Here is a 22,604-nt window from a genome sequence, read left to right on the forward strand (position 1 = left end):
CCCTAGCCTGAAAGCTATACCTCTCATGAGAAGATTAAATGAACTAGTATGGTTGCCATTTTGTACCGCTGACTCATCACAAACTTTCAGAACATTTAAATGCCATGATCTTTTTTCAGATGAACTGCTTTCTAATCACGCCTGTCCTTCATCCTGTCCTGTGGCTATCTTGTTGCCTCATGGAATCATTGCTTTCTCTTTAGCCTATTCTCATTTTTAGGGAGTTTAATTCTCAATTGAGGTTTAGCACTATATTATGAGCTATTAATTTTTCTTACCATTCTTCCCCCAACCCCAACCCTCATTTCTTTTAAAGGAACATTTTGTTTAATTTCTTTCAGATATGCTTATAGTTTCTGTGGTCAGTATTCTTTTCTCTGAGACTATTCCTCAATTGTAAAGTCCCTCTCTTCTGAGCTTAGCTATTGGGATTCTCTGAGCGTAGAGTATTGCTTCATTGTGTTTGATATCTTCTTCTGTCTAATATCTGCAGCCTCTGTCTCTGGATTTTGGCTTTGTGGTTGAGTTCTTGCTTATTCCTGTATGTTGTGACTGACAGGTCTGGCCTCCTGCAGGTATTTCTGGCTTTTGACTCAGTCTCCTGCTGCTTGTCTTCATTTTGAGCCTTAGTGATTTCTCTAAATGTCTTCCTGCCCAGGCCTAATCCTGGAGTTGGCTACGTTCCTTTCTGTGGGGATGGCCCTCAATCAGATGTCTCTGATTTTACTGTGATAAGCCTCTCCTGTGAGATCCCAGATGCTGTCTTGGGTCTTTCTGCTGCAACGACTCTAGCGTGGGCTGTCTGGATGCTGCAATGTCTACACACTGATCTGCATTTCTTGCTTTCTGCTTACCCAACCTTGTCTTTGCTCCAAGCTTCCACAGGATTCTTTCCATGCAGTTTTGGACTCCAGAGAGGAGTGAATTTTATTTGTTTTTTTCTTAGAGATTTACTGGAATGGAGGTGAGGGGGAGGAAATACAGACTCCTCTATGTCCTAGGACTCCACTATCTTTTTATAATACCCTATCTTATTCATGTGCAGTTGATTTTTTTGGTCTCAAAGGAAAGACTTTCCATTTATCCCTATCGAATTTCATTCTCTTCTCTTCAGCCCATTGCTTGAGTCTGTTAAGATCTTTTTGGCTGGTGGCTCTGTGAGTTAGCTATCTCTCCCATCTGGGTGTCAGATGCAAATTTGATGAGCACACCATCAGTCTGAATGTTCGTTCCACTGGGAAAGACCAAATATTCTTTAATAGAATGGCTCCAAAGAGCTGCTGTGGCCTACAGCATTCCTTACCTAGTGACCAACCCTCTGGTGAGGATTCTCTCCAGGCTTAGTCAGATTGGTATTTGAACAAGAACCGGGAATGTTTCACCTGGAGAAAAGCAGCCAACTGCCAGTCCCCGGAGCTGTCTTCAGATGTATAAAGTGCTGCCTCTTAGAAAGGGGCTTCCTTTGACCCCGTTTGGCCCCAGAGGCCAGTGTCAGGGGTTCTTGGAGGACCAATTTGGCCAATTTGGGATTAGGCCAGGAAAACTTTCTTAACAACTTTGGGGCACTGCCCCAAGAGGCTCTCCCTCACCAGAAGGATCCAGGCAAGGCTGAACGACTCCTTTTTAGGTACTTTGTGAATAAGATTCCTTTCTAGGTACAGATTAGACAACATGGCCCCTAAGTCCCTTCTAACTCAATGATTTATACTCAATGATTTAATAATTTTCTTATTGACAATCTGTCCCCAAGGCCAATCTCGATGGATTTCCACTTTGGTGGGACACGCCAGGATTTTACAACCACTGGTAACTTCTCTGGGGACCAAACTGCTGCCATGATTCATCAGGGGAGGATTTACATGGAAGAATAATAATTTGTCACGTGTCTGGAGCATGTTTCAATGTACAGACCTCTTTCCAGACAGCCAGGGAAGGCTAATATCACAGGGGTGATTTTGAACTTCCATTTTACAATAAAATTAATAGGTAAAATTAGCAGCAAACCAGACTGCCCCAGGCCTGAAAGTTAGCTCCCCTGATCTCAAAACTGGAGGTGCCTTATGAAGGAAGGCCCAGCATACAGAATCTTCATTTCTAGATCATATATCCTTGGAAATAGTGTCCTCAAAAGGGTCTTCCTCAGCCCCATGGTGAGTTTCCATTTGGAGGGAAGGGAAATGTATCTAAAGAGGCTAGAATAAAGATCCATTAGTCTTGAATGAATCAGTAAATGAATGAAAAAAACACTTATACAATAGTGTATAAACCACACACTGCTAAGTTTTGGTGATATAAACAACAATAATATAGTATCATACATTATAGCAAATTTGAAGATTTGCAACCTATGTTCATTTGATCCTCAACAACCCTAGAAGGTAGGTACTATATTATTATCCCGAGATGAGGTAACTGAGGTGCCTTGTTTAGAGTCACACAACTAACAAGTCTCTGAGGCAGGACTAGAATTCAAGTCTTGCTGACTAGGCTTTTCTATCCACTTTTAGCTGAATATCAAACTAGTTCATGCCCTGAAGGAACTTATATTTTAATAAGAGAAGATAGCACAGAAGGGGAAGAGAACAAAGGGGTAATTTGGTTAGAGAAATCTCTTACTGTTCTCAGCACAATAATGATGGGAAGAAAAGTAGGGGAGAAGAGTGTGGCCGTGGAAACTTGAATGTGGACAGGAAGGTGTTGGCAAGGCTGGGTTGGCCCTAGAAATGGGGTCTGCTTCTCTGGGTTCTGGGGTAGAACCTTCAGTGGGTAAAACCCAACCCAAACCTGGAAATCTCCAAGCATGGCTTGCTTAGCCAGCTAGCTAACCCCATACTCTGCCATGGAGTATCTGGAGCAGGAAGAGAATCTGTAGTCCACTCAGGGAATCATGCTAATTTGTGCCAGCATCTTGGGCATGCCCAGTAGAATGGCTGGCTCTGACACTCTATCCATCCTGCATCAAATCCAAGTCCAATGTGGGAAGACTTCTGCTCAGCAGTCAGAGCTGATCAGCCCAGTGTAAGCAACCAACAACCCTGGCTCTGAAAAAATGGAGAATGAAACAAATGTCTTCCTGAGGAGCAAAACATTTCATGCATTGTTTAGACCTGTCCATTAGTTTGATTTTTAACTGTTTTTCTTTGTTTCAAGAGGGCGGGAGTTATGTTGTTAAAACAAAAAAGGAAATGAATATAAACTGCTTGCATTTTAGTTTTTCTTCCCGGGTTATTTCTACCTTCTGAATCCAATTTTCCCTGTGCAACAAGAGAACTGTTCGGTTCTGCACACATAGATTGTATCTAGGATATACTGTAACCTATTTAACATGTATAGGACTGCTTGCCATCTGAGGGAGGGGATGGAGGAAGGGAGGGGAAAAATCAGAACAGAAGTGAGTGCAAGGGATAATGCTGTAAAAAATTACTCTGGTATGGGTTCTGTCAATAAAAAGTTATTTAAAAAAATTTGCAACACCTGGAAACATGTTGTTTAATCATATTTAATTTAGCTGCATGTAATAAATGCTATCTTAAAAAAAAGCTTAATAGAACTCATGGGAATCTTTCAAAAAAACAACAACAACAACAACAAAAAAGATAGCAGTAAAAACATATTTGTTTTAAAGAGAATATTTAGCATGGGGTGATAGAAAAGTAGACATGAATTGACACTGCAATTCTTTCTCCCCAGTGCTGGATAGTTGTGCTGACTAAACTTACCCCTGAAGATGAGAATGTCTCTTGGAAGAAGTAGAGGGTTTTGTATGTGGAACGTGGATACACTGGCAGACCTGCAAGAGATGTTGACTCTTCTTTCTTATTATTTTTGGCTCTTTGAACGGAGGGGGATATATTCCGAAATTAGGATATGTTGAAACAAAAGATAGCTTTTAAAATCTTGACGTATAGTCACAGACACATCTAGATAATAAGTCTTGCCCCTGCTCTGTCTCGGGGGATGATGTGGCAAGAATATGGAGGGAAATGGGAAATCATTGAGACAAGCATTAGTCTTTTTGCAACTGTATTCTCCAGGGGCTTGACTCATAGTAGGAAAGAAAGAAACAAGCATTTATTAGATACCTACTATGTGCCTGGTACTGGACTAAATAGTTATAAATATTTATCTCGTTTGATTATCACAACAACCATGAGGATTAGATGCTGTTACTATCCCCATTTTCCAATTAAGGGAAAATGAGGAAAACAAGAGATTACATTACCTGACTCGCCCAGGGTCATACGTCAATAAATAGTTGAGGTTGAATTTGAACTCAGGTCCTCCTGACACCAGGATCAATGTATTCACTGCACAACTTTATAAATGGTAGGTGTTTTTTAAATGTTTGTTGACTGAAGGAGAGGGAAAGTCTATTTAAATGTCAACAATTCAGATTTGCAAGGCACTTGATATATAATATCTCATCTGATGAAGTCAAGGTAGAGGAGAAGAAAGGGAGCCCGAGAGTGCTGGGTGTGGGCTCTGACTCTACTTTCCTGTTTTGTAAAATACTCTTCTTAGCTCTGAATCTCTGGAACCTATGGCCAAAATGGCCGGCCCCAGGAAATTCTGACTTCCCTGGGGTCCAGCAAGGGCTCACTGATCACATGCAACTAAGGCCTCTTGGGTCACAGAACTAGATGCCTTTTGAGGTTCGAGCCAAGAATGATGGAAACCTTAGCTGGCATACCATTTGAGAGCTGGTGGGCAGAAACCTGCTGGGAACAGGGATCTACAGAAGCCTCGAGTGCATTGGTGTCAGCTCTTAGAGGTCTCAAGAAGGGAAATGAATCTTGGGCCAGAACATAAAATAACTTGTAGGAGGTGGGGCTGAGGATAGTGGGGAGGGCAGGGAATGGCATCCCAAGAAATGAGAGAAGCTTCAATAAATGGAACTAGGGATGATGAGGGGAGGGGAGGCAGGGCTGATTGCTTTAGGCAAAGCCCTCAAAGGCATTTGCCCCCTTTGCTAGCCAGCTCCTCTGCCGTTTGTAGGACATAACCTATATCACGTTTCTCTGGAGAACTTTGAACTAGAGCACAAGCTGTTTGGGCCAAGCCCACCTGGATCCATCCTTACCTCCTGCCTGTTGTCCTGAAGTTGGTGAGAAATCAGTGCTGGCGGCTGCCAGAGCAGCTGAGAAATAGAAAGCTTGGTTCCTGCAAAGGAAAGGAAATCTGCCTTTGGACTGGTGGCAGCTGGATAGAGGCATTTTTACCCACCCCAGCCCCTTGCTTACCTTCTTCCTCTTAAAGCAAGCTCAGGAGAGGGCAGAACCTGCTGGGATGACCCTGACACCCACCTGCAGCTGAGTTCCCAGACCCCCTAGTGCCCTACGGGAGAACCCCAAGAGTTTCATGAAAGACCAAATGGTGTTTAGCCGGGCTTGCTCCAGAGGGCTGGTTTGATGGCACTGTTTGCTCCTTGGGAGATTCTGGAGGGAATCCGTCTGGGTTGTGGGACTGTCGGCCAAGCAACAGTTGGCAGAAAAGGTGCAGGTGCTGAGTTGGTGCCAGAGACTGGGCAAGTGGGCTGTGGAGGGAGTGGGAGGGGACACAGGGCTCTGGGACTGAATGAGGGAGCTAGGGCTAGGGGTGGCTGAAGCTGGAGAGAAGGCAGCTTCAGCTTGAGGAAAGAGCCCAGATCCAGGAGCCAGGAGATTGGGTTGGATCCTGATTCAGACACTATTTCTTGAGTGACCTGGAGCAGTTTACTTTTGCTCTCACACTGCTTCCTCTTCTATAAAACTAAGGGACTGACCTAAATGGGCTTGAGTCTCTTCTAGCTCCAAAATCCCCTTTAATTTGGAGGGTTTGAAATGATTCTCTTCAAATTATTGAAGATTCCCCAAGAGCTGTTGTTTAGGTGAGTTATGTCTATTGATATCTACCAGATTTGAATTTAAGACACCTTGGTGTTTTATTATGAAAATAGTAATGACACTGAGGACCACCTGAAAGGGCCGAAACTTTGAAGACCACTCTTCCCTGGTGGCTAGGAGCTTTGACTTTTCATGTTCTAAGATTGCTCCCTGTGCTAACATTCTAAGTCCTAAGGCTTCTTCCACCTCTAACATTCTGTTTTCCAAGACCCCTCTGAGTTCTGACTGGTCTCTGTTTTATTTTTTGAGGCAATCGGGATCACAAGACTTGCCCAGTGTCACACAGCTAGTAAATGTCTGACAACAGACTCTGGGTGTCCACTGCTCCACCTAGCTGCCCCTGAAATTCTTTGTTCTAAAATCCCTCCCAGCTCTGATACTCTGTTCTCTAAAGTTTTTTCTAGCTCTGACAGTCTCTGTTCTAAGGCCCTTCCCCACTCAGATGTTCTCAGTTCTAAGGGCCTTCCCCACTCAGATGTTCTCAGTTCTAAGGGCCTTCCCAGCTCAGACGTTCTCAGTTCTAAGGCCCTTCCCAGCTAGGACATTTGCCGATTGTCCAATCGAGCTTTGGCTAGAAAGATAAAGAAGGGACATTCAGAGCTCAGGAGCAGGCCCCGCCCCTCAAGGTCTGCTCAGAGTCTCTGTGGCTATGGGGGAGGAGAGAAGGGTTGATACACTAGAAGTTACTGCAAGGTGGGGATGCCTGGGTGGGCTTGCCCTTCATTTGAATGCAAATGGGGGGGTGAGGCCCAAAGTTGCCTTGTCTTCAGGCCTGTTGGGAATGCACCGTTAGCCTTGCTCCCAGGCCTCTGGAGGCAGAGGCTGCTTGGTCATGTTGGGCAAAGGAGGCACTTGAAGGTTGGCTGACAACCTCCAGAGCTAGGGGGCAGTTTACTATATTTCTGGGTGTTGGGGAGGCTGGTCACAAGGAGGCACCAGGATGGTGTAGGAAGAACCTCTCTATTCCCCAAGCCACCATATACAGACGCTGCCTTGTGAAGAAGGAGGGCAAGATGCACCCGGGATCCCAGAGGGCCACCAACCTGGGCAGCAGTGGCATAGGTACCAGCATGGGAAGCGGTGGGGGCAGCATAGGCGGGGGCAGTGGCCACCTGCCCGGCCAGGCCTTCAGCTCAACCCCTGCCTATTCACACAGCATGAGCTATTCTCCTATGGCCAACCTGGATGGCCATGGCCAGTGGCTTGGATCCTGGGGGTCCGCATATGCTCCCCCAAAGGAAGATTGGGCTCCCTATGGGGAGGGACCCTCCAGCTCTGTGGTGGAATCTTCTTCAGTCCAAACCCTGGCCCAGGTCTTGGCCCTGGCGCCAACCCCAGCCCCATATGGAGCTACCGACTACAGCAACTTGGTCCGTCCTGAGTCCAGCGGGGTCATCCCTCCTGAGAATATGGAATTCACAGAGCCCACCTCCAATCCCCCCAACATAGGAGGTCCCTATGCTTGGATGAGCAAAACACTTCATGTTTCAGGTAAGCACGGGAACTCTCTTCCCCTCCTCTTTCCCCTAGCTGGATGGAATGGGTTTGTTACCTTTTACCCCTAATGTTTTCTGTGTTTTCTCAAACTGCCTACAATGGACAGACTATACCTTTTGGACTGATTTTATTTAGCTAGAGGCTAAAATGATTCCCCAAATCCACTCAGTAAAACTCTCTGAGACATTCCCTTATAGAACTGGAGTTCTTGTCTTTTTTTTATGTTATGGATTTTCTGCTGGCCCCTTCCCCCCACCCCTTAGCACTTTGGTAGACCTCTTCCCAGAATGGTTTGGGTTTTTAAACCATTATTTTTAAAGGGATTCCCCCCCAATTACATGTAAAGATACTTTTCAACATTCATTTCTTTAAGATTTTGTATTCCAAATTTAAATCATCATTTAAGAAAATGCTAAATTTCAGAGATAAGTGAAAACCAAGCTATTATTATTTTCTTATTCAAGTTCACAGACCCCTGGAAATCCCTCCATGGACCCCTGGGGGTCTAAGAATCCCAGATTAGGAACCCCTGATTTGGAAGAATAGACATGTTAATGACCAATGCCTGTAATTCATGGGAATATCAAAGCTGGGAAGGGCCTTAGTACAAAAATATCAGAACTGGGAAATCCCTTTGAACAAAGAATGTTAAATCTGGGAGAACTTTAGGATTATGCTAAACTCCTTTGCTTTAAAAAACAAAAACAAACAAAAAACAACAAAACTCCACCCGAAAAAATGGGGGAGGGGAGGGAGGAAGAAAGATGCTTTTATATCTGACTTTTCCTGGGATCCAGTTCTATGGTTGCCGCTATGGCAGACAACAATCGTTGTTTAAAAGGAATACCTAGGTGTGGATGAGACATCTGTTCTCAAATTCATGGATTTAATATGATTTAGAGTTGGTCTGCTCAAGATATTGTCAGGGAGGAAGAATCAAGTAGTAGGAGAAAGACCTCTTAGAGAAGACCTCTTAAATTTTTCCACTCTTGATCCTTTTTTACCAGTAAAATTTTTGCACGACCCCAGGTGTATAGGTCTATAAAATAGGTATACGATTCAAATATTTATTGATCATAAATCATGAAGAAATTTATTTTAAAACACTTCTTTGATACACATATAATTTTATAATTTATTAATGATGAAAGCAAATTTGCATATGAATGAGATGGATGTGCTTATTTATTTTTGCATAGAAATCTATCTTGGAAGAATATTTGATAATTTTTACTGTAACCCAATTTTTACTACCCCCACATTCAGTTACATAATCCATGTGGGATTGTGACCCACAGTTTAAGAAGTTTTGCTATGGAATTTAGTCTTCCTTTTTTAATGACTATATTTAGCAGTATGGGAAGACCCCATGGGCATCCCTTTACCCATTTTCTAAACAAGGTTACTTTTTGGGAACTATTTGATTTTTGTTATTGGGATTGCTTTCTTTTGTCTTACATCTTTCCTTTCTATCTCTCCCCTCCACTAACCTGAAAGCTATCCTTTGTCCCAAACAGCCTATCCTCTCTCCAAAGCCACAAATATATTTTCTCAGTTTTTATCTGGGCTAAGCTTGTTCAGGATAATTGATAATCCTGAAGCATTGAACCGTTTTAGAAGTCAGAAAAGGGGAATTCTATAGGTCCACTTCCTCCTAGATTTATTGCCTAGATTATCTTGGGAAAGTAACTTCCTATCTCTTTCCTCCTTTAAAATGAAACTTGAAAACGTCAGTTGGAAAAGTTGAGTTCCGTAGTTGCAAGTGCCTCTCGCTTGTGATCCTAAATTCTTGCCTATCTCTGGGTCTTGGTTTTCTCTAAAATCCTCAGATTGTACTAACTCATCTCCCATGTGCCTTTCTTCTCCAGTGTTCTAGGTTTTCTGTTTTAAGGCCCCTCCTAGCTCCAGCAAAATAGGTTTTCTATTCTAAGCTTCTTTCCAGTTTTCTTGTATACTCCTAGAAAGGTTTAGTTTTCTTTCCAGCTCTAACATCCATCATTCTTATGTTCTAAAAGTCCTTCCTGCTATGGCATTCTATGTTTCATTTAACTGACATTCTCTCTTCTTGACATTTTGTGGCTGATAAGAACATATGGGTTCTCATCTCAACCCAATAGAGAGATAAAAGGATTCCAGGATTCTGCAGTGGAAGTAACCCCAAAGGTTCTCTAATCTCATCCCTCATTTTCCAGAGAAAGAAACTGAGTACCATTCAAGGGAAGGGACTTATCCAAAGCCACAGATAGACAGCATAACCAAGATTTGAACTCAGGTGCCCAAATTGAGTTCTCTTGTTACTACTATATCATGCTTCCTCCCATAACACCCTCTTAAAAAAAAACCACATTTTTAAAATGAGTTCGAAACTTAGTGAGACTGAACTATAACTTTTTGACTTGTAGGATCATCTTCATTCATGTGAATATTCCTATTTCTTCAGTACCTATTATGGGTAAAGGACTTGGGAAGAGGGTGTCTTGCAGAGATAATTAAGGCATGAACCTTATTCATAAAGTTTGTAATTTAGCAAGAAGGAGGAAGAAAGGACTCACAAATATATAATAATTAGATGCATCAGTGATGTTATAGTGTAAGCCCTTTCTTTGCCAAGGCAGAGGGTTCACATCCTGCCTTTGATAATTAGCTATAGGCCTCTCTTTGGACCTCAGTTTTCCCCTCTGTTTAATGAAGAAGTTGGCCTTAATGTCTTCTGAGATCGCTCCCAACTCTATATCTAAGTTCCTTTGGCGATCCTTGGACTTTCACATTCTGGGTGGTTTTTATCCATGTAAATCCTCACTAGTGGACCCTCTCAGCAGCCTAGGAGCCTTGCCCAATTTTTTTTTTTAAACCATCTGAGGGCCTCTAATCCGTGCTTCTGTGGAGGCTTTTGTGCTTGATATACAATTGATCCACCTCCAATCCCACTCTTCCTTGGTGATAATCTTCTTGCCATATTTATTGTCCAACTTAAATACTTTAAAAGTTGGGATGTCTCCTGGGTAGAATCAATTTCTACCAATACAGGTTGTTATTCCTTTGTAATTTAAGGGCTAGAGTCTGAAAATTGTTGTGTCCAAGAAATCCTTTGGTCCAGATGTAACTGAGATTCATGTTTTAGTAGGATGGCGTATGGATGAAAGACATTTGGTCCTCCCTGAAAGTCCTCCCAGTGTGACACAGTTCTCCCCAGGGTCTGGTCCACTAGCATAATGTTTGATAAGGCAGCATCATCCATAAATCACAATATGCATTGGCAGACAAAGTTGACACATGAGGAGTTCCTAAAATGCCAGAATCACTTATCTGTATCTTCCTCTTCCCAGAAATTCTAGCATAAGCAACATAGCTGCTCCCACTGGGATACTGAGGCTGGTGGACTGCTTGAGCTTAAAAGTTTAGCGCTGCAGGGGGCCAGCTGTCCATACTAAGTTTCACTAAGTTGACCACCAATAGGGTGAGCCCTTGGGAGGACAAGGTGGGTGGGAAGCTGCCTAAGGGATCTCAGAAAGCAACCAGAGCAGGAACGGGCTTAGAAGTGGTCCCTGAACTTTTGGCCTGGATGAAATAGCCCCAAACAGCCCCCAAACGAAATCAATAAATCGGAGGAAGAAAATGTTCATTGAGGTCCCAGTGAGGAAAGAGTTTATATTGAGTTGACCTGTTTTGATTCTCTGAGATCAAAGGACATTTGGTCATGATAGCATATCCCAATTCTGTGTATATGGGAAGGACACTGATTTTTGAATCAGATCTGTGTTTGAAACCTGGAGTTACTTAGTCACCTAATAGTTCTGTGTCCCCGTAATCAAGTCTCTTCCACTTTTCTAGTCCTCAGTTTCCTCATCCTGAAATCCTGAAAATGACTTCATTTCCCTATTTTCTCCCTTTCCTAGGACATTACTCAACTAATTTCTTCTCTGATTCCTTTGATTTATTTATTTTGGTTTGGGGCTGGGTCTCTTTATCTCAGGCAGAAAGTGCAAACTTACAAGCTTGGTCTTGGAGAACAGTTGAGAAAATGCAGAGGTGAGGGAGTTTGGGTGTGTCACTTTATATATGCTGTTAGACTAGTGTGAGATGGCTGAATTGCTTTTCTTCCCTATTTTTTTTTTAAACCTTTGTTACAAGGAATGGCTCATGGAATATGACAGGATGAAGGGTTTCTATTGGGAAATGATGAACTAAAAGCACAAGATCAATAAAAATAAGATTAAAAATGTAAACCTGAAGATTGGACTTAAATCAGTAAACCCTTTTTTGTAAACCCTTTTGCCTAGGGCGTTATACCAAAAATCCTTAAATTAAGTAACATCATGAGTAAGGATTTTAAATTAAATCACACATTTTCTTATTGAAAGGAATTTGTGGAACAAAATCCACTGGGAACCACTGGATTCTCTTGATCTCTAAGGTTGCTTCACGTTCTGAATCTTATAACCAGGCCATGAGCAACTTTATTTAATAGGTTGCCAAATGGGCACTTAGGTAGAATGCCTCCCTTCTCTCCAGCAGTTCATATCTATAGAAAAGAATTGGTGGATGGACTGCTTATCTAAGCCTTTTTCCTGATTAGAAGGCTTTCCAGTGAAAGCACCTCAGGTTACTCAGAATAGTCAGAGGGGCTTCCAGATAGAAGAAACAAAGAGACTCAGCCAATAGTTTTCAGAGAAATGATTCTAGCTTTTATCACTTTAAATCGAGGAAGAGGATGAAAGTCAGAGACCTAAACCTTAGTAGCACCGAGATGAGAGCCGTAAATGGAACCAGAAAGAGCTGGCTCCTCTCCATTACCTCTGAGGACTAATGGTTTGCTATTCCTTGAGACCTCAGAGAAGGTCACTCTATTTGCAGAAATCAAACCATTGAAAAGGTAAAAGGGGGAAACTGTTCACTGACTCAGGGCCATCCATTACAACAACCGATGTTTCTTCCAGCCTTTCACCCGTACCCTATCCCCATTTTATGGAACAGGGAAATTCAGGTCCTTGACTTCACTTAGAGTAGCCCTAGCAAATAGAGAGCTCATTTCTGCTATCTGAGGAGTGATTTTATTTTTTACCTTTAAGCCCCCCCCTCAAAAAAATTATAGGGCATATAGAATGCTTTCAAAGTTGTAAACTGATTTATTTCCATGTTATCTTGCTTGAACTTCCCAAGAACCCTTGAAGGTAGTTTTACTACTGCTACTGCTAAGTAGGAAAACTGAGGCTGAAATAGGTTAAGCTTCTTGAACTGTGATTTGTATGAAGTCTTGTGACTGAATGTGGGGATCATGAAATTCTGATTTATTATCAGGAAATATTTGACTTCTATATCTATTTTATAGACTTATGTACCCAGGTTCACATAAAAATTTCTTGGGTAAAAAGGATCTCGAGTGGAAAAAAGTTTAAGAAGCCCTCAGTCACACAGATTTTTAGTTGTCTGAGTCAAGATTGGAACTCAGGGTTTCCACCACCTGATCAAGTATGCCAGCCACTTTGCTGCCTCCAGTGCTTCTACATGGGCAGAAATGGGATGGTATCATAGAAGCCGGACGCTCAGACCCATGGAATGGTACAGTTGGAAAGGGCCTCGGAACACAGAATGTCAGCACTAGGTGTGGCCTTAAAACATAAATTGTGGAATGTCAGAGCAAGATGGGCCTTGGATGAACACAGAATGGAAGAGAAGGACCTTAGAGATCACTAAACCCAATCCCTCTCATTTTACAGAAAGGAAAGTTATCCAGTAGTTAAGGAAAGTGTAGAGTAATCAATCAGTTTTGACAACCCATTTTAACAGAACATGCCTTAAATAAGCATCATTTGTTCAGCCTTTTTAGGCAAGGAGTCTTGAGAACTAGATGCCACTGGGTTGGGCTGGATTCTTTAGCAGAATGATAAAAAAAAATCACCTATAGATATCTAGTGCTCCCTAGAAATGGCTAACAGGACATCACTGAGGGGAAAAGGAAGTAATAATCCATCCAGAAACATTTGCTGAGAGATGCTATGGATCCTGCCTCCCATGTGTAATAGGAAGCATATACTGCAGTGGAAGGGGTGGAAGGTAGATGGTCTTCAATCCTTGGGGTTTGACTTAAGGCAGACCACTTCCATTTCCTGGGCCTTAATTTCCTCCTCTGTAAAATGACCAATTTGACATCAGCCATCTCTAATATCTTTCCTAGCTCTGGATTCTGTGACTTGGGTCCAAGTCCTGACTCTGCCACTTACTTGGTTGTGTGACTTTGGACAAGTCCCTTCTACAGGTCTCGGTTTGTTCATCCGAAAAATTAAGGAGATGAACTAGGTCTCTTAGGGCTCTTCCCACCCTTTCATTGGATGAATTGTCTCTCAAGCTATGAGAACTTCCCTCGGCTTCTTAGCATTCCCAGAATCTTCTCAGTAGTGGTACAGGATGGGGGCGGGGGGCAGAGGAAATGGAGGTTCTCCCCACCCTGATCTGTGACATTAAACCAGGTCTACACCAGAGGGACCAGAACAGCTGTTAAAACATATCTGCCTTGGACTCTGAGGCATCGTTCCCAAATTAACTTGGAATAGGCAGCTGAGAGTGGGTTGTCTAGCTCCTTGGCCAAGAACATGGTTCAGATGACAGAGAATGCCAACAGATATCAGCATGGCTGGAGACTGGGTGGTGGGCATGGGTGTTGGAGAGGGGTGGCCAGGGATGGAGCCGGGAGATTGTCCCAATGGCTCTCCATGTCACCTTTAGAATGGGACAGAGGAGGCAGCGGACAGCAGTTCCCCTCCTTTGTCAACATAGTATTGTGGTCTGGTTTTTTTCCCCCCACTTTGTTTTGGGTTCTAAGACCTTATCTGCCAGATTGGGGCAACAGACCTTTTTAACACTTCCCTGGCCTTTGATATGCAGCCTGGCTCTGGCTAGTCCGAAGTCCCTCCTGTCTTGGGGGCTTATATTGCCCAGCCGGAAAGAGTGAGCGTTCTCACTGCCTGCTCTACTCTTTATTATCCTCCAAAGAAGCTGCTGGAGCTTGGAGAGGGATGGGAGGAGCGCTCTAGCTTTCCCTGGGGCTGGAAACTTGGCTATGTTTACTCTTTATTGAGTGGCGGGGGGGGGGGGGGGGGGAAGGGGGGGGGAAGGGAAAGAAAGAGAGCAGGGGAGTGTGGGTGGAAGGAGGGAGTAGAAGGGAGACAGACATTATGTTTCCTGGTGATTTCTGTCCTCCCAGCCTTCTGGGGAATTGGGACCCAGCGTTTTTCTGGTGCCATAACAGGAGGGTATACTGAACTGAAAAGACTTCCAGTGAGGTGACCGGTGTGTCTGTCCTTGAAGAATGGACCAACTGATAGTGCATTCTCTAAGGGGAGGATGGTATCACTCTTTTGCATTCAGTAGACACTTTATAAATGCTTGTTGATTGATCGTCGGTTAAATATTTAGCTGGAATCCCAACTTTGCTCCTTACTTCTAGAGTGAATTACTTTGGGCAAAATCACTTTTGTTCTCAGTCTCAGTTTTGTCTTCTGTGAAATCTGGGGCTTGGACCCTGAAGTCTCTTCTAGCTCTTACGTCTATGATCCCGTGTAGGTGGGAAGCGGAGGGGGGGGGGGGAGGGAATAGCTGTATTGACTATCAATTTCAAAGTATCATCCTTTCCGACTCTCAAGGTTGTGAGCCTGCCAAGCATCAGGATGCCTTAAATGACTGTTTAAACAGCCAACAATGGATTGGGAACCTGCTTAGCACCTACTTTGCCTAAGCAGGGATTTCAATTCTCCAGTAGCAACCTGGGCAGTGGAATGATCTGGAGTCAGGGAAGGGAGTTTGAATTGAAATCCAGCCTTCATCCACTCAGCAGCTGCATAATCTTATGCATTAAATAATAGAAAGATGATGATGATGATGATGATATAGTGATAACTTGGATATGGTGCTTTCCAATTCCCAGCCTTACCTTTGTATGTTTCAGCTCCTTTGAGGCTCACAACAATCTTTTGGTGAAGATGATACAGATACCATGATCATGTCTGGCTCAGAAGCCAAGAGATAAGTTCAAGAAAAGAAATACAATTTAAAGTTTGATTTTTATCTGCAACAACCATTATGATTTTGTAAACTACTTACACATACACTTGAGCATTCTTGTTTCTTTCAGAGTCTGTTCATTGCTCTGACTCTTGTTCAGAGTTTTCCAGTTTTTAGCAAAACACACACACACACACACACACAAACCCTTGAGGCTCTTGGGGAAGTTGTGTCACTTCAACAAAAGAAAATGACAAACCCCAGAACCATCCTCAGAGGACTCCTCTTCCTCTGCTTTCCTGTTCCTAGACATAAAAAGGGCATGGGGACATTTGTTTAGGGCTTGTAAATTCCCCATCCATTGTTTGTGCTCCCCAATGGACAAAGGGTTTGGCTTTCTGGGTTGTTAGGCAGGCCTCCATCTTAACACCTCAATGGAGGTCAGGGACTCACTTGAAAGGGGTCTTTGTCCTTACAGTTTGTCCCCCAAACCAGTTACATCAAAAAGGACCAGAAAGATCTGAAGAATCCCATTAACAAAAAGTTGAAGGGAGGGGCGAGGGGGCAGGAGTCTGACTGCCCTTACTGTTCCCCTTCCTCCACCCACCCCCACCCCCACACTCCTGGGGTCAAGAGATAGGGAAATGGCCTAATTGCCTTTAGAAAAGACTAAAGGAAAGGAGGAAAAGGTATCTGTCCTCAGAGATGCCATTCTGAGGGGAAGGACAATTAGTTCCCTATTGAGAAGCAAAGGAAATGTTTGGCTAGAAGGTGCTACTCACGCCTCCTCTCCATACTCCCCAACCCCCATACACATCCACACAAAGCTGCTTACACCCAGATCCTAGTTAGCCCCAGAGCTTCCTGGGAGCGAGGGGACTTAGGCTAGAGAACCTTGGCCAGCCAAGAGAGAGACAAAGAGAGAGAGTGAGAGAGACAGACACACAGAGACAGAGAGAGACAAGAGACAGGGGGAGAGGGAGAGAGGAGATAGAAAGAGACAGAGACAGACAGACAAAGAGAGGCAGAGAGACACACGGGGGTGGGGAGGAGGCAAAGAGAGAGAAAGGAGAGAGAGAGAGAGACAGAGACACAGAGACACAGATTAAAAGTGTGAGTGAGTTAGGGACCCACCCAATGATCTCAGGGGAAATGCTCTGGAAGAAAGGCATTCGATGCACCCGAGCACTTCTGCTGCACCTTGTGTTCTTAGGAATTTGCCTGGGGCCATTTAGTGGGAGTTAAGAGGTGAAAAAAAAAATTCCTGACTCAAGCAAAACCGGGTCTTTATCCTCTTTATACTGGCTGCCTGACTTTGGACAAGTCATTTTCCTAGTGTGATAGTCATTTTTCTCATCTGTAAAAAGCTTATAATGCTTTCACTCTTTCCTCCTGGACTTGTCAGAACCCTTCAGGGGTCCTCAAACTTTTTAAATAGGGGCCAGTTCACTGTCCCTCAGACTGTGGGAGGGCCGGACTAGAGTCAAAACAAAAACTTGGTTTTGTGGGCCTTTAAATAAAGAAACTTCCTAGCCCTGGGTGAGGGGGACAATTGTCCTCAGCTGGCCCGCGGGCCGTAGTTTGAGGACCCCTGCAAAAATGCTGAGAGTCTTTTAATCACCGGCTCAAGTCAATTGAGAGAGGGTCACAAACCTCCAATATGAAAATATTGAAGAATAAATGTGTCCTAACTAGGGTGATGTGGGCTATTCTAGAGCAGAAGCTCCTTAAATGAAAGAATTATAACTTCGGAGAGGCTGGCCACTTCTGCATTTGAGCCTAACCTAGAAAGTAGACAGTAAGGAAGACTATAAACGATTATAAAAGGAAAGTAAAAATATGCCCTGTTTTTCAAATTGGGGGGAGTTGTCCCACTAGTAATCCCAAAATATCAGTAAAAGATGAAATTCAAATAATTCTCACTCAAGTCCAATGCTAGTTCTTCTACTCAGTCCTGAAGTGACCTAGCTTTCATGAGCCTCAGTTTCCCCATCTGAAGAGTAGAGACTCAAACCTTTCGACAACATGGAAACCCCCTTACCAGCCTTAAGAAACCAAATCACCGCTTCTGTTCCTCGCCCCCCTCCCCATCTCAGTATGTATGCAGCAGAAATCAGTTCTTCCTCTTGCTGGTTTGTATAAGGACCTCATCTAGTGTTGTTGAGGCGAAGTCCTGTTAAAGGGTCTAATGGGCTGTCCTGTACAGGAAGAATGAAGCTTGGTTGACTGGGTCCAAGAGGGCAGAGCAAAGGACAGTTACCTAGTGGGAGGGTTATGTTGAGGTGAACCCTATATTTGGTGGAAGAAGTCTTTCCCATGTTCTGTCACTTAACTGTGTGACCTCGGCCAATCCCAGATCCCCTGTGGGTCCCAGTTTCTATAAAATGGAGATTAGATAGTCAGTTAGATCCCTTCTGGATCCAAACCCATATGCCTCTACACTGTACCTGTGGCATCAAAACGTGAATTGGGAAGAGAGACACGGTTTTAAAAGCCAATTAGCATGGAGAAAATGGCTTGAGTCTTGAGTCAGAAAGATCGGTAGAGTCATTCCTTTGTTGAACAAACATGAATTAAGCACTTAATGTTTGCAGAGCCTGAGCTGGGGAAGAAGTGGAGAGAAGATCCCAGCCCAGGCCCTAGCTGAGCACGTTTTCGATGCAGCTTTGGAAGATGGGAGAGAAGACACAAACACAAACAACAACAAACCAAATGCTTGTCCCATAGTTCCTAACACTAACCCAGTCAAGTAGGCGGTGCAACGTGGAAGCTTGCACGATTTGAAGTCAAGAAAGTGCAAGTTCCAATCTTGCCTTACACACTCATTAGCTGTGTGATTTTGAGCTAGACACTTAACTCCGAGTTTCCATTTCCCCAATTGGAAAACGGGAGTGACAATAACATTTGCCTACTGGGGCTACCGGGTTATCATTATTTTCTAGGCACCGAAGTCCAGAGAGGAAGACACAAAAGCTGGCCTTCAGCTGTAGTCTTTTACAGTGTCTAGCTCTTAAGGTAAAACCATTTTGCAGATAAGGAAATTGAAAAGTTTAGTGACTTGCCTAGGGTCATACAGCTTGTGGGAAATGCTCCTAGTCAACATCAGAGGGAAGATTCAAACTAAACAAGATCTCTCTTGATTCCAAATACACGTCTTTCCCCTCTCTTACATCGCTTATTTTGCAGATGAGGAAACTGAGGTTCAAAAAAATTCAATGGCTTGCCCAAGCTAGTAAGTCACCCAGAACCAAATTGAAACCCCGATCTCTGGTTTCCCAGAACCCCAGTGTGTCTTCTGTGTCACAGGGACTCTGAAATGCCTGTCCTTCAGTTCTTGGGTCTCCCCATAGGGCATTAGAAAAATTCAAGTGAAAGTGCTAAGTGATTTCTGAATGAGAAGGTTCCTACCTAAGGAAAAGCAGAAGGAGCTGTCAAGGCTTTCTGCAGGAAATGGTAATTGAGTTAGGCTTTAAGTTATGACTGAGTGAAAGTTGCTGCAGGCAGGAACGAGCATCTTTGATCTTTCTCCTCAGCACCAAACAAGGTATTTACATTCCGAGTGGGCACTTACTAAATCTGTGGAATTGAGTAGAATTGAATGGGTGAAAGTTCAACAGGTGAAGAAGGTCATCCCAGGCCTTTCCCCGAGCCTGAAGGCAGGAGAGTGGAGGATATATTCTGGGGTTTGATTGGAGGCTCCCAGAGGTCGTGATTCAACCCTACATCGATTGCTTTTCTCTTAAGCAGGGAAGACCAGGACCAAGGAAAAGTACCGAGTGGTTTATTCAGAGCATCAGAGACTGGAGCTGGAGAAGGAATTCCATTGCAACAGATACATCAGCATTCGGAAGAAGACGGAGCTAGCGGTCCAGTTGGGCCTTTCGGAGAGACAGGTACCCCGGAGCATCATGGTATTGCTGGGCATTCGTTTCTCCAGGCTGAAGAGGGGGTGATCCATGTCTTTATGCAGGCTCTCCGACTGGATTATGAGAATCCAACAAGCAAACTCTTTTGAGTTCCCCTAAAACTGCTGGCTTAGATTCATCCCATTCATCCCCAAAGTGCAGTCTTACCAAAAAGCCAACTTTCAAAGTGGAAATAGTAAAAATAAGAAATAGTAGAAATAGTAAAAATGGAATAATGCCAGGATTCTGCTAAAATTTCAGGTCTCTTGCCTAGTTGCGTGGGTTCCGACATCGAGTTGAAATCCCAAGGTACTGAGAGAAATGAATATATTTCTCTCTTGAATTTAGTAATTAATTATTGATACCCTGAGACCCTCATTTTAATATAGTTCGTACCTCCCATTTGGTGTTAACCAATCAGAGTCCATCAGACAGCTCTCAGGAACACCTGAGGACATAGAAATCGTGTCCTTTATATGTCCAAGGACATATTTACTGTGGGCCCATTGCCATGAGGGGGTCTTTAGTTTAAGAGATGGCCAAGTGACCAGCCTTTTATTAATAATAAGCTAGTCTTATTAACAAAATGATTAAATCACCCAGAAATGATGTCTCTCAAACCTTTTGAACTGTCACCGTTAATAGAGTTCAGGTCAAGAGTATTAGCAGAAAGGCAGCTGGCCATGGTGACTGGAGCCCTGAATGTGGAAACAAAGAGACTGCGTTTGAATACTGACTTTACTGTTTCTAGGCTGTGTGACCGTGGATAAGTGTCTTCTCCTCTCTGAACCTCAGTTCTCTGTTCTGTAAAATAAAGGGTTTGGACTAGGCAAAATCCTTTCCAACTTGAAATCCTCTCACTAAGGTTCTTGTAGGCAGCCGATCTGGACAAATGACATTCAGTATTATTCAGTGTATATCCCTCAGGGCAGAAAAGTTGGTCCCTTTAGTTTCCACTAAAGTCTTCATCATGGCTTGAAGCTTATTCCTACTTTCAAAGACTGTGCCCCAGCAGCCTTTGCCCATGGGCCCGAGGATGCATTACGGGGCTGACATTTTGAGGACCAGTCTGGCTGTGTGCAGAGAGTCCAGCCCTCAAGGAATAATCTGGACTTTGGTCACAATAACTCTTTAAACTCCAGTGTAGAGGTAAGGGGCTGAACCATACATGGTCTCTCGGGTTCTATCCAACTCTGCCATTTTCACTCTAGTCTCTAAAATACCCCCCTCCCCAATTCCTTGTCGTCCCAGCCCTGCCATCCCTTGTTCTAAGGCACTTTCCAGTTATGGCAGTGAATAGAGCACCAGCCCTGGAGTTAGGAGGACTTGAATTCAAATCCAGCCTCAGACAATCAGTCACTGGGCTGTGACTCTGGGCCAGTCTCTTGGTTTAAGGCCTCTTCCGGCTGTGATGTTCTCTGTTCTAAAGGTCCTCCCAGCTCTGACATGCCCTCCCTGGGGCCCTTCTAATTCTAAATCCTAGATTCTTTGAAATCATGCCAACGATGGGTGCTTCTATCACAACTGAGTTTTCAAATTAGTTATACATTCACTCAATATGCAATTATCGAGCCCCTATTCTTCTTAATGCAATACAGTAGAGAGAACATTAGACACACCATCAGGAAGGTCTAAGTTCAAATCTTGCTGGAACACAAGATATTTACTCTCTTTGAGCCTCGGTTTCCTCTAATGTAAATAAGGGAGTGGACATCCTTTCTAGCTCTTAAATGTATGATCCTATTACATGCCAGACACTAGGGATAAAAACCTAGAAGTTCATCCTCCATCTTAGGATTATAGAACCGAAGAGTAATTTTTAAAGGTCATTCATTCCAGTCCCCTGCCTTTAATCGGGTGTCCCAAAGGGCCAGTGATCAGAGATCTCCAGTGAACACAATCCTATTAGTGCTTGCCTGTTTCACTGCTCCACCCTGCCTTTGGCTCTCTGGGCATTCTCAAATACCGGCTTAAATCCTGCCCATTTTCTTGCCATTAAGCCCCTTCACTCTAGTCTGCTCGCTATGGTACATCTCATAAAAAGCCCATTAGACTGACAACACCTGAAGAGACTGAGCTTCAAAGATGGAGTCATTTACCTGGAGTGAGATAGCTTTAAATAGCGGTGATAAGAAGCCAGCTGTCCTTGCCTCCAAGTCCACCACTTGCTAACTACTGGGCCAGAGGTCTTCACATGGTTTTGACGATTCGTTTCTATTCAGAAACTTTTTTTTTCTCACTGGGGGAGGGAAAAAACACCCAGCTGCTGCTCTGGGTGTTTCGTCCTCAGGAGGGGCCAACTCCTGTCTAAGAATGGAGAAAGTTGAGGGCCAAGGGGGGTGGGGTAGAGCTTGGGGAATGTTGAGCTCTAATGGGTGAAGAGTGGTGTGAATATTTTGAAGTCAAGTTCCATAGTTGGCAGGGGTGTGTTGGGGGCAGGGATGAGACCTAGTTTCCTACTCTCTCCTTGGTTTATCACATGGTACCATGGTTGCAAATATACTCAGAGGCCACTTGGGCAATAAGGCCTAGTGCAAGTGGTCTCCAAAATGAGGGCCAAGTGTGAACCCAAGTGATATGTCAACTGTCTTTGCAAAGGTAGCCCTGGGGTTTGAGCCCTTCTGGTAACATGTGAGTGACTTTGAGGTAAGATGCACCGCCTTGCTAAGTTCTAGTTTCATCTTCTATAAAATGGGAGGGATTGGCCGCATGTGGATGAAAGGGTGTTTGAGATACTCCCGTGGCTGTTGCCTTATCCACTCTAAATCCAGAACCATTGTATGTTGCAGGTGAAAATCTGGTTTCAGAATCGCCGGGCCAAGGAGCGGAAGCTACTGAAGAAGAAAATCTCAGAGTCCCAGGCCAACGCAAGCAGCACAGCCCACAGTGACTCCAGCTCTGTGAGCCCGGGGGAGCCACCAAAGTTGTACTTTCCCCCACCTCCACCTATGGGGGAATTCCAGCCAATTGATATTCACCAGATCCTGGTCTCAGAATAAGAGGGGGATCTGGGGCAAGTGGCCTAGCTTCTCAGCCAAGGCCTATATGCCAGAACCTGTGATGTTTGCAGGGGGCAGAGGAAGGTTTCATTGTATGATAGTATTCAAAACAAATTGATGGGGTAAGGGAAGAAAGCTGCTAGTATTCACCACCCCCACCCCCACCCCCACCCCCACCTCCCAACCTCCTGCTCAATTGCATGGTGTCAATTACCAAAGGAGTTAATTACCAGCCGGAAGTCAGAGTCATCCTGAGCCTGTTCCTAACAGACATGTGACAGAAATCTATGACAAGGAGGGGGTGAGGGGGATGGGGAGTGGGG

The 22,604-nt window shown here is 44.0% G+C and overlaps 1 protein-coding gene across 1 annotated transcript; it reads left to right on the top strand.

Moving 5' to 3' along the window:
- Positions 1-6,895: 6,895 nt before the first annotated feature.
- CDX4 (caudal type homeobox 4) lies at positions 6,896-22,281 on the top strand. The gene is made up of 3 exons (XM_051968640.1): positions 6,896-7,373; positions 19,125-19,270; positions 22,072-22,281. Exons 1-3 carry the CDS (start codon positions 6,896-6,898, stop codon positions 22,279-22,281), a joined length of 834 nt encoding a protein of 277 aa, XP_051824600.1.
- The last annotated feature ends 323 nt before the right edge of the window (positions 22,282-22,604 follow it).

Source organism: Antechinus flavipes, chromosome X, assembly GCF_016432865.1.
Source record: "Antechinus flavipes isolate AdamAnt ecotype Samford, QLD, Australia chromosome X, AdamAnt_v2, whole genome shotgun sequence".
In the NCBI taxonomy this organism is placed as follows: domain Eukaryota; kingdom Metazoa; phylum Chordata; class Mammalia; order Dasyuromorphia; family Dasyuridae; genus Antechinus; species Antechinus flavipes.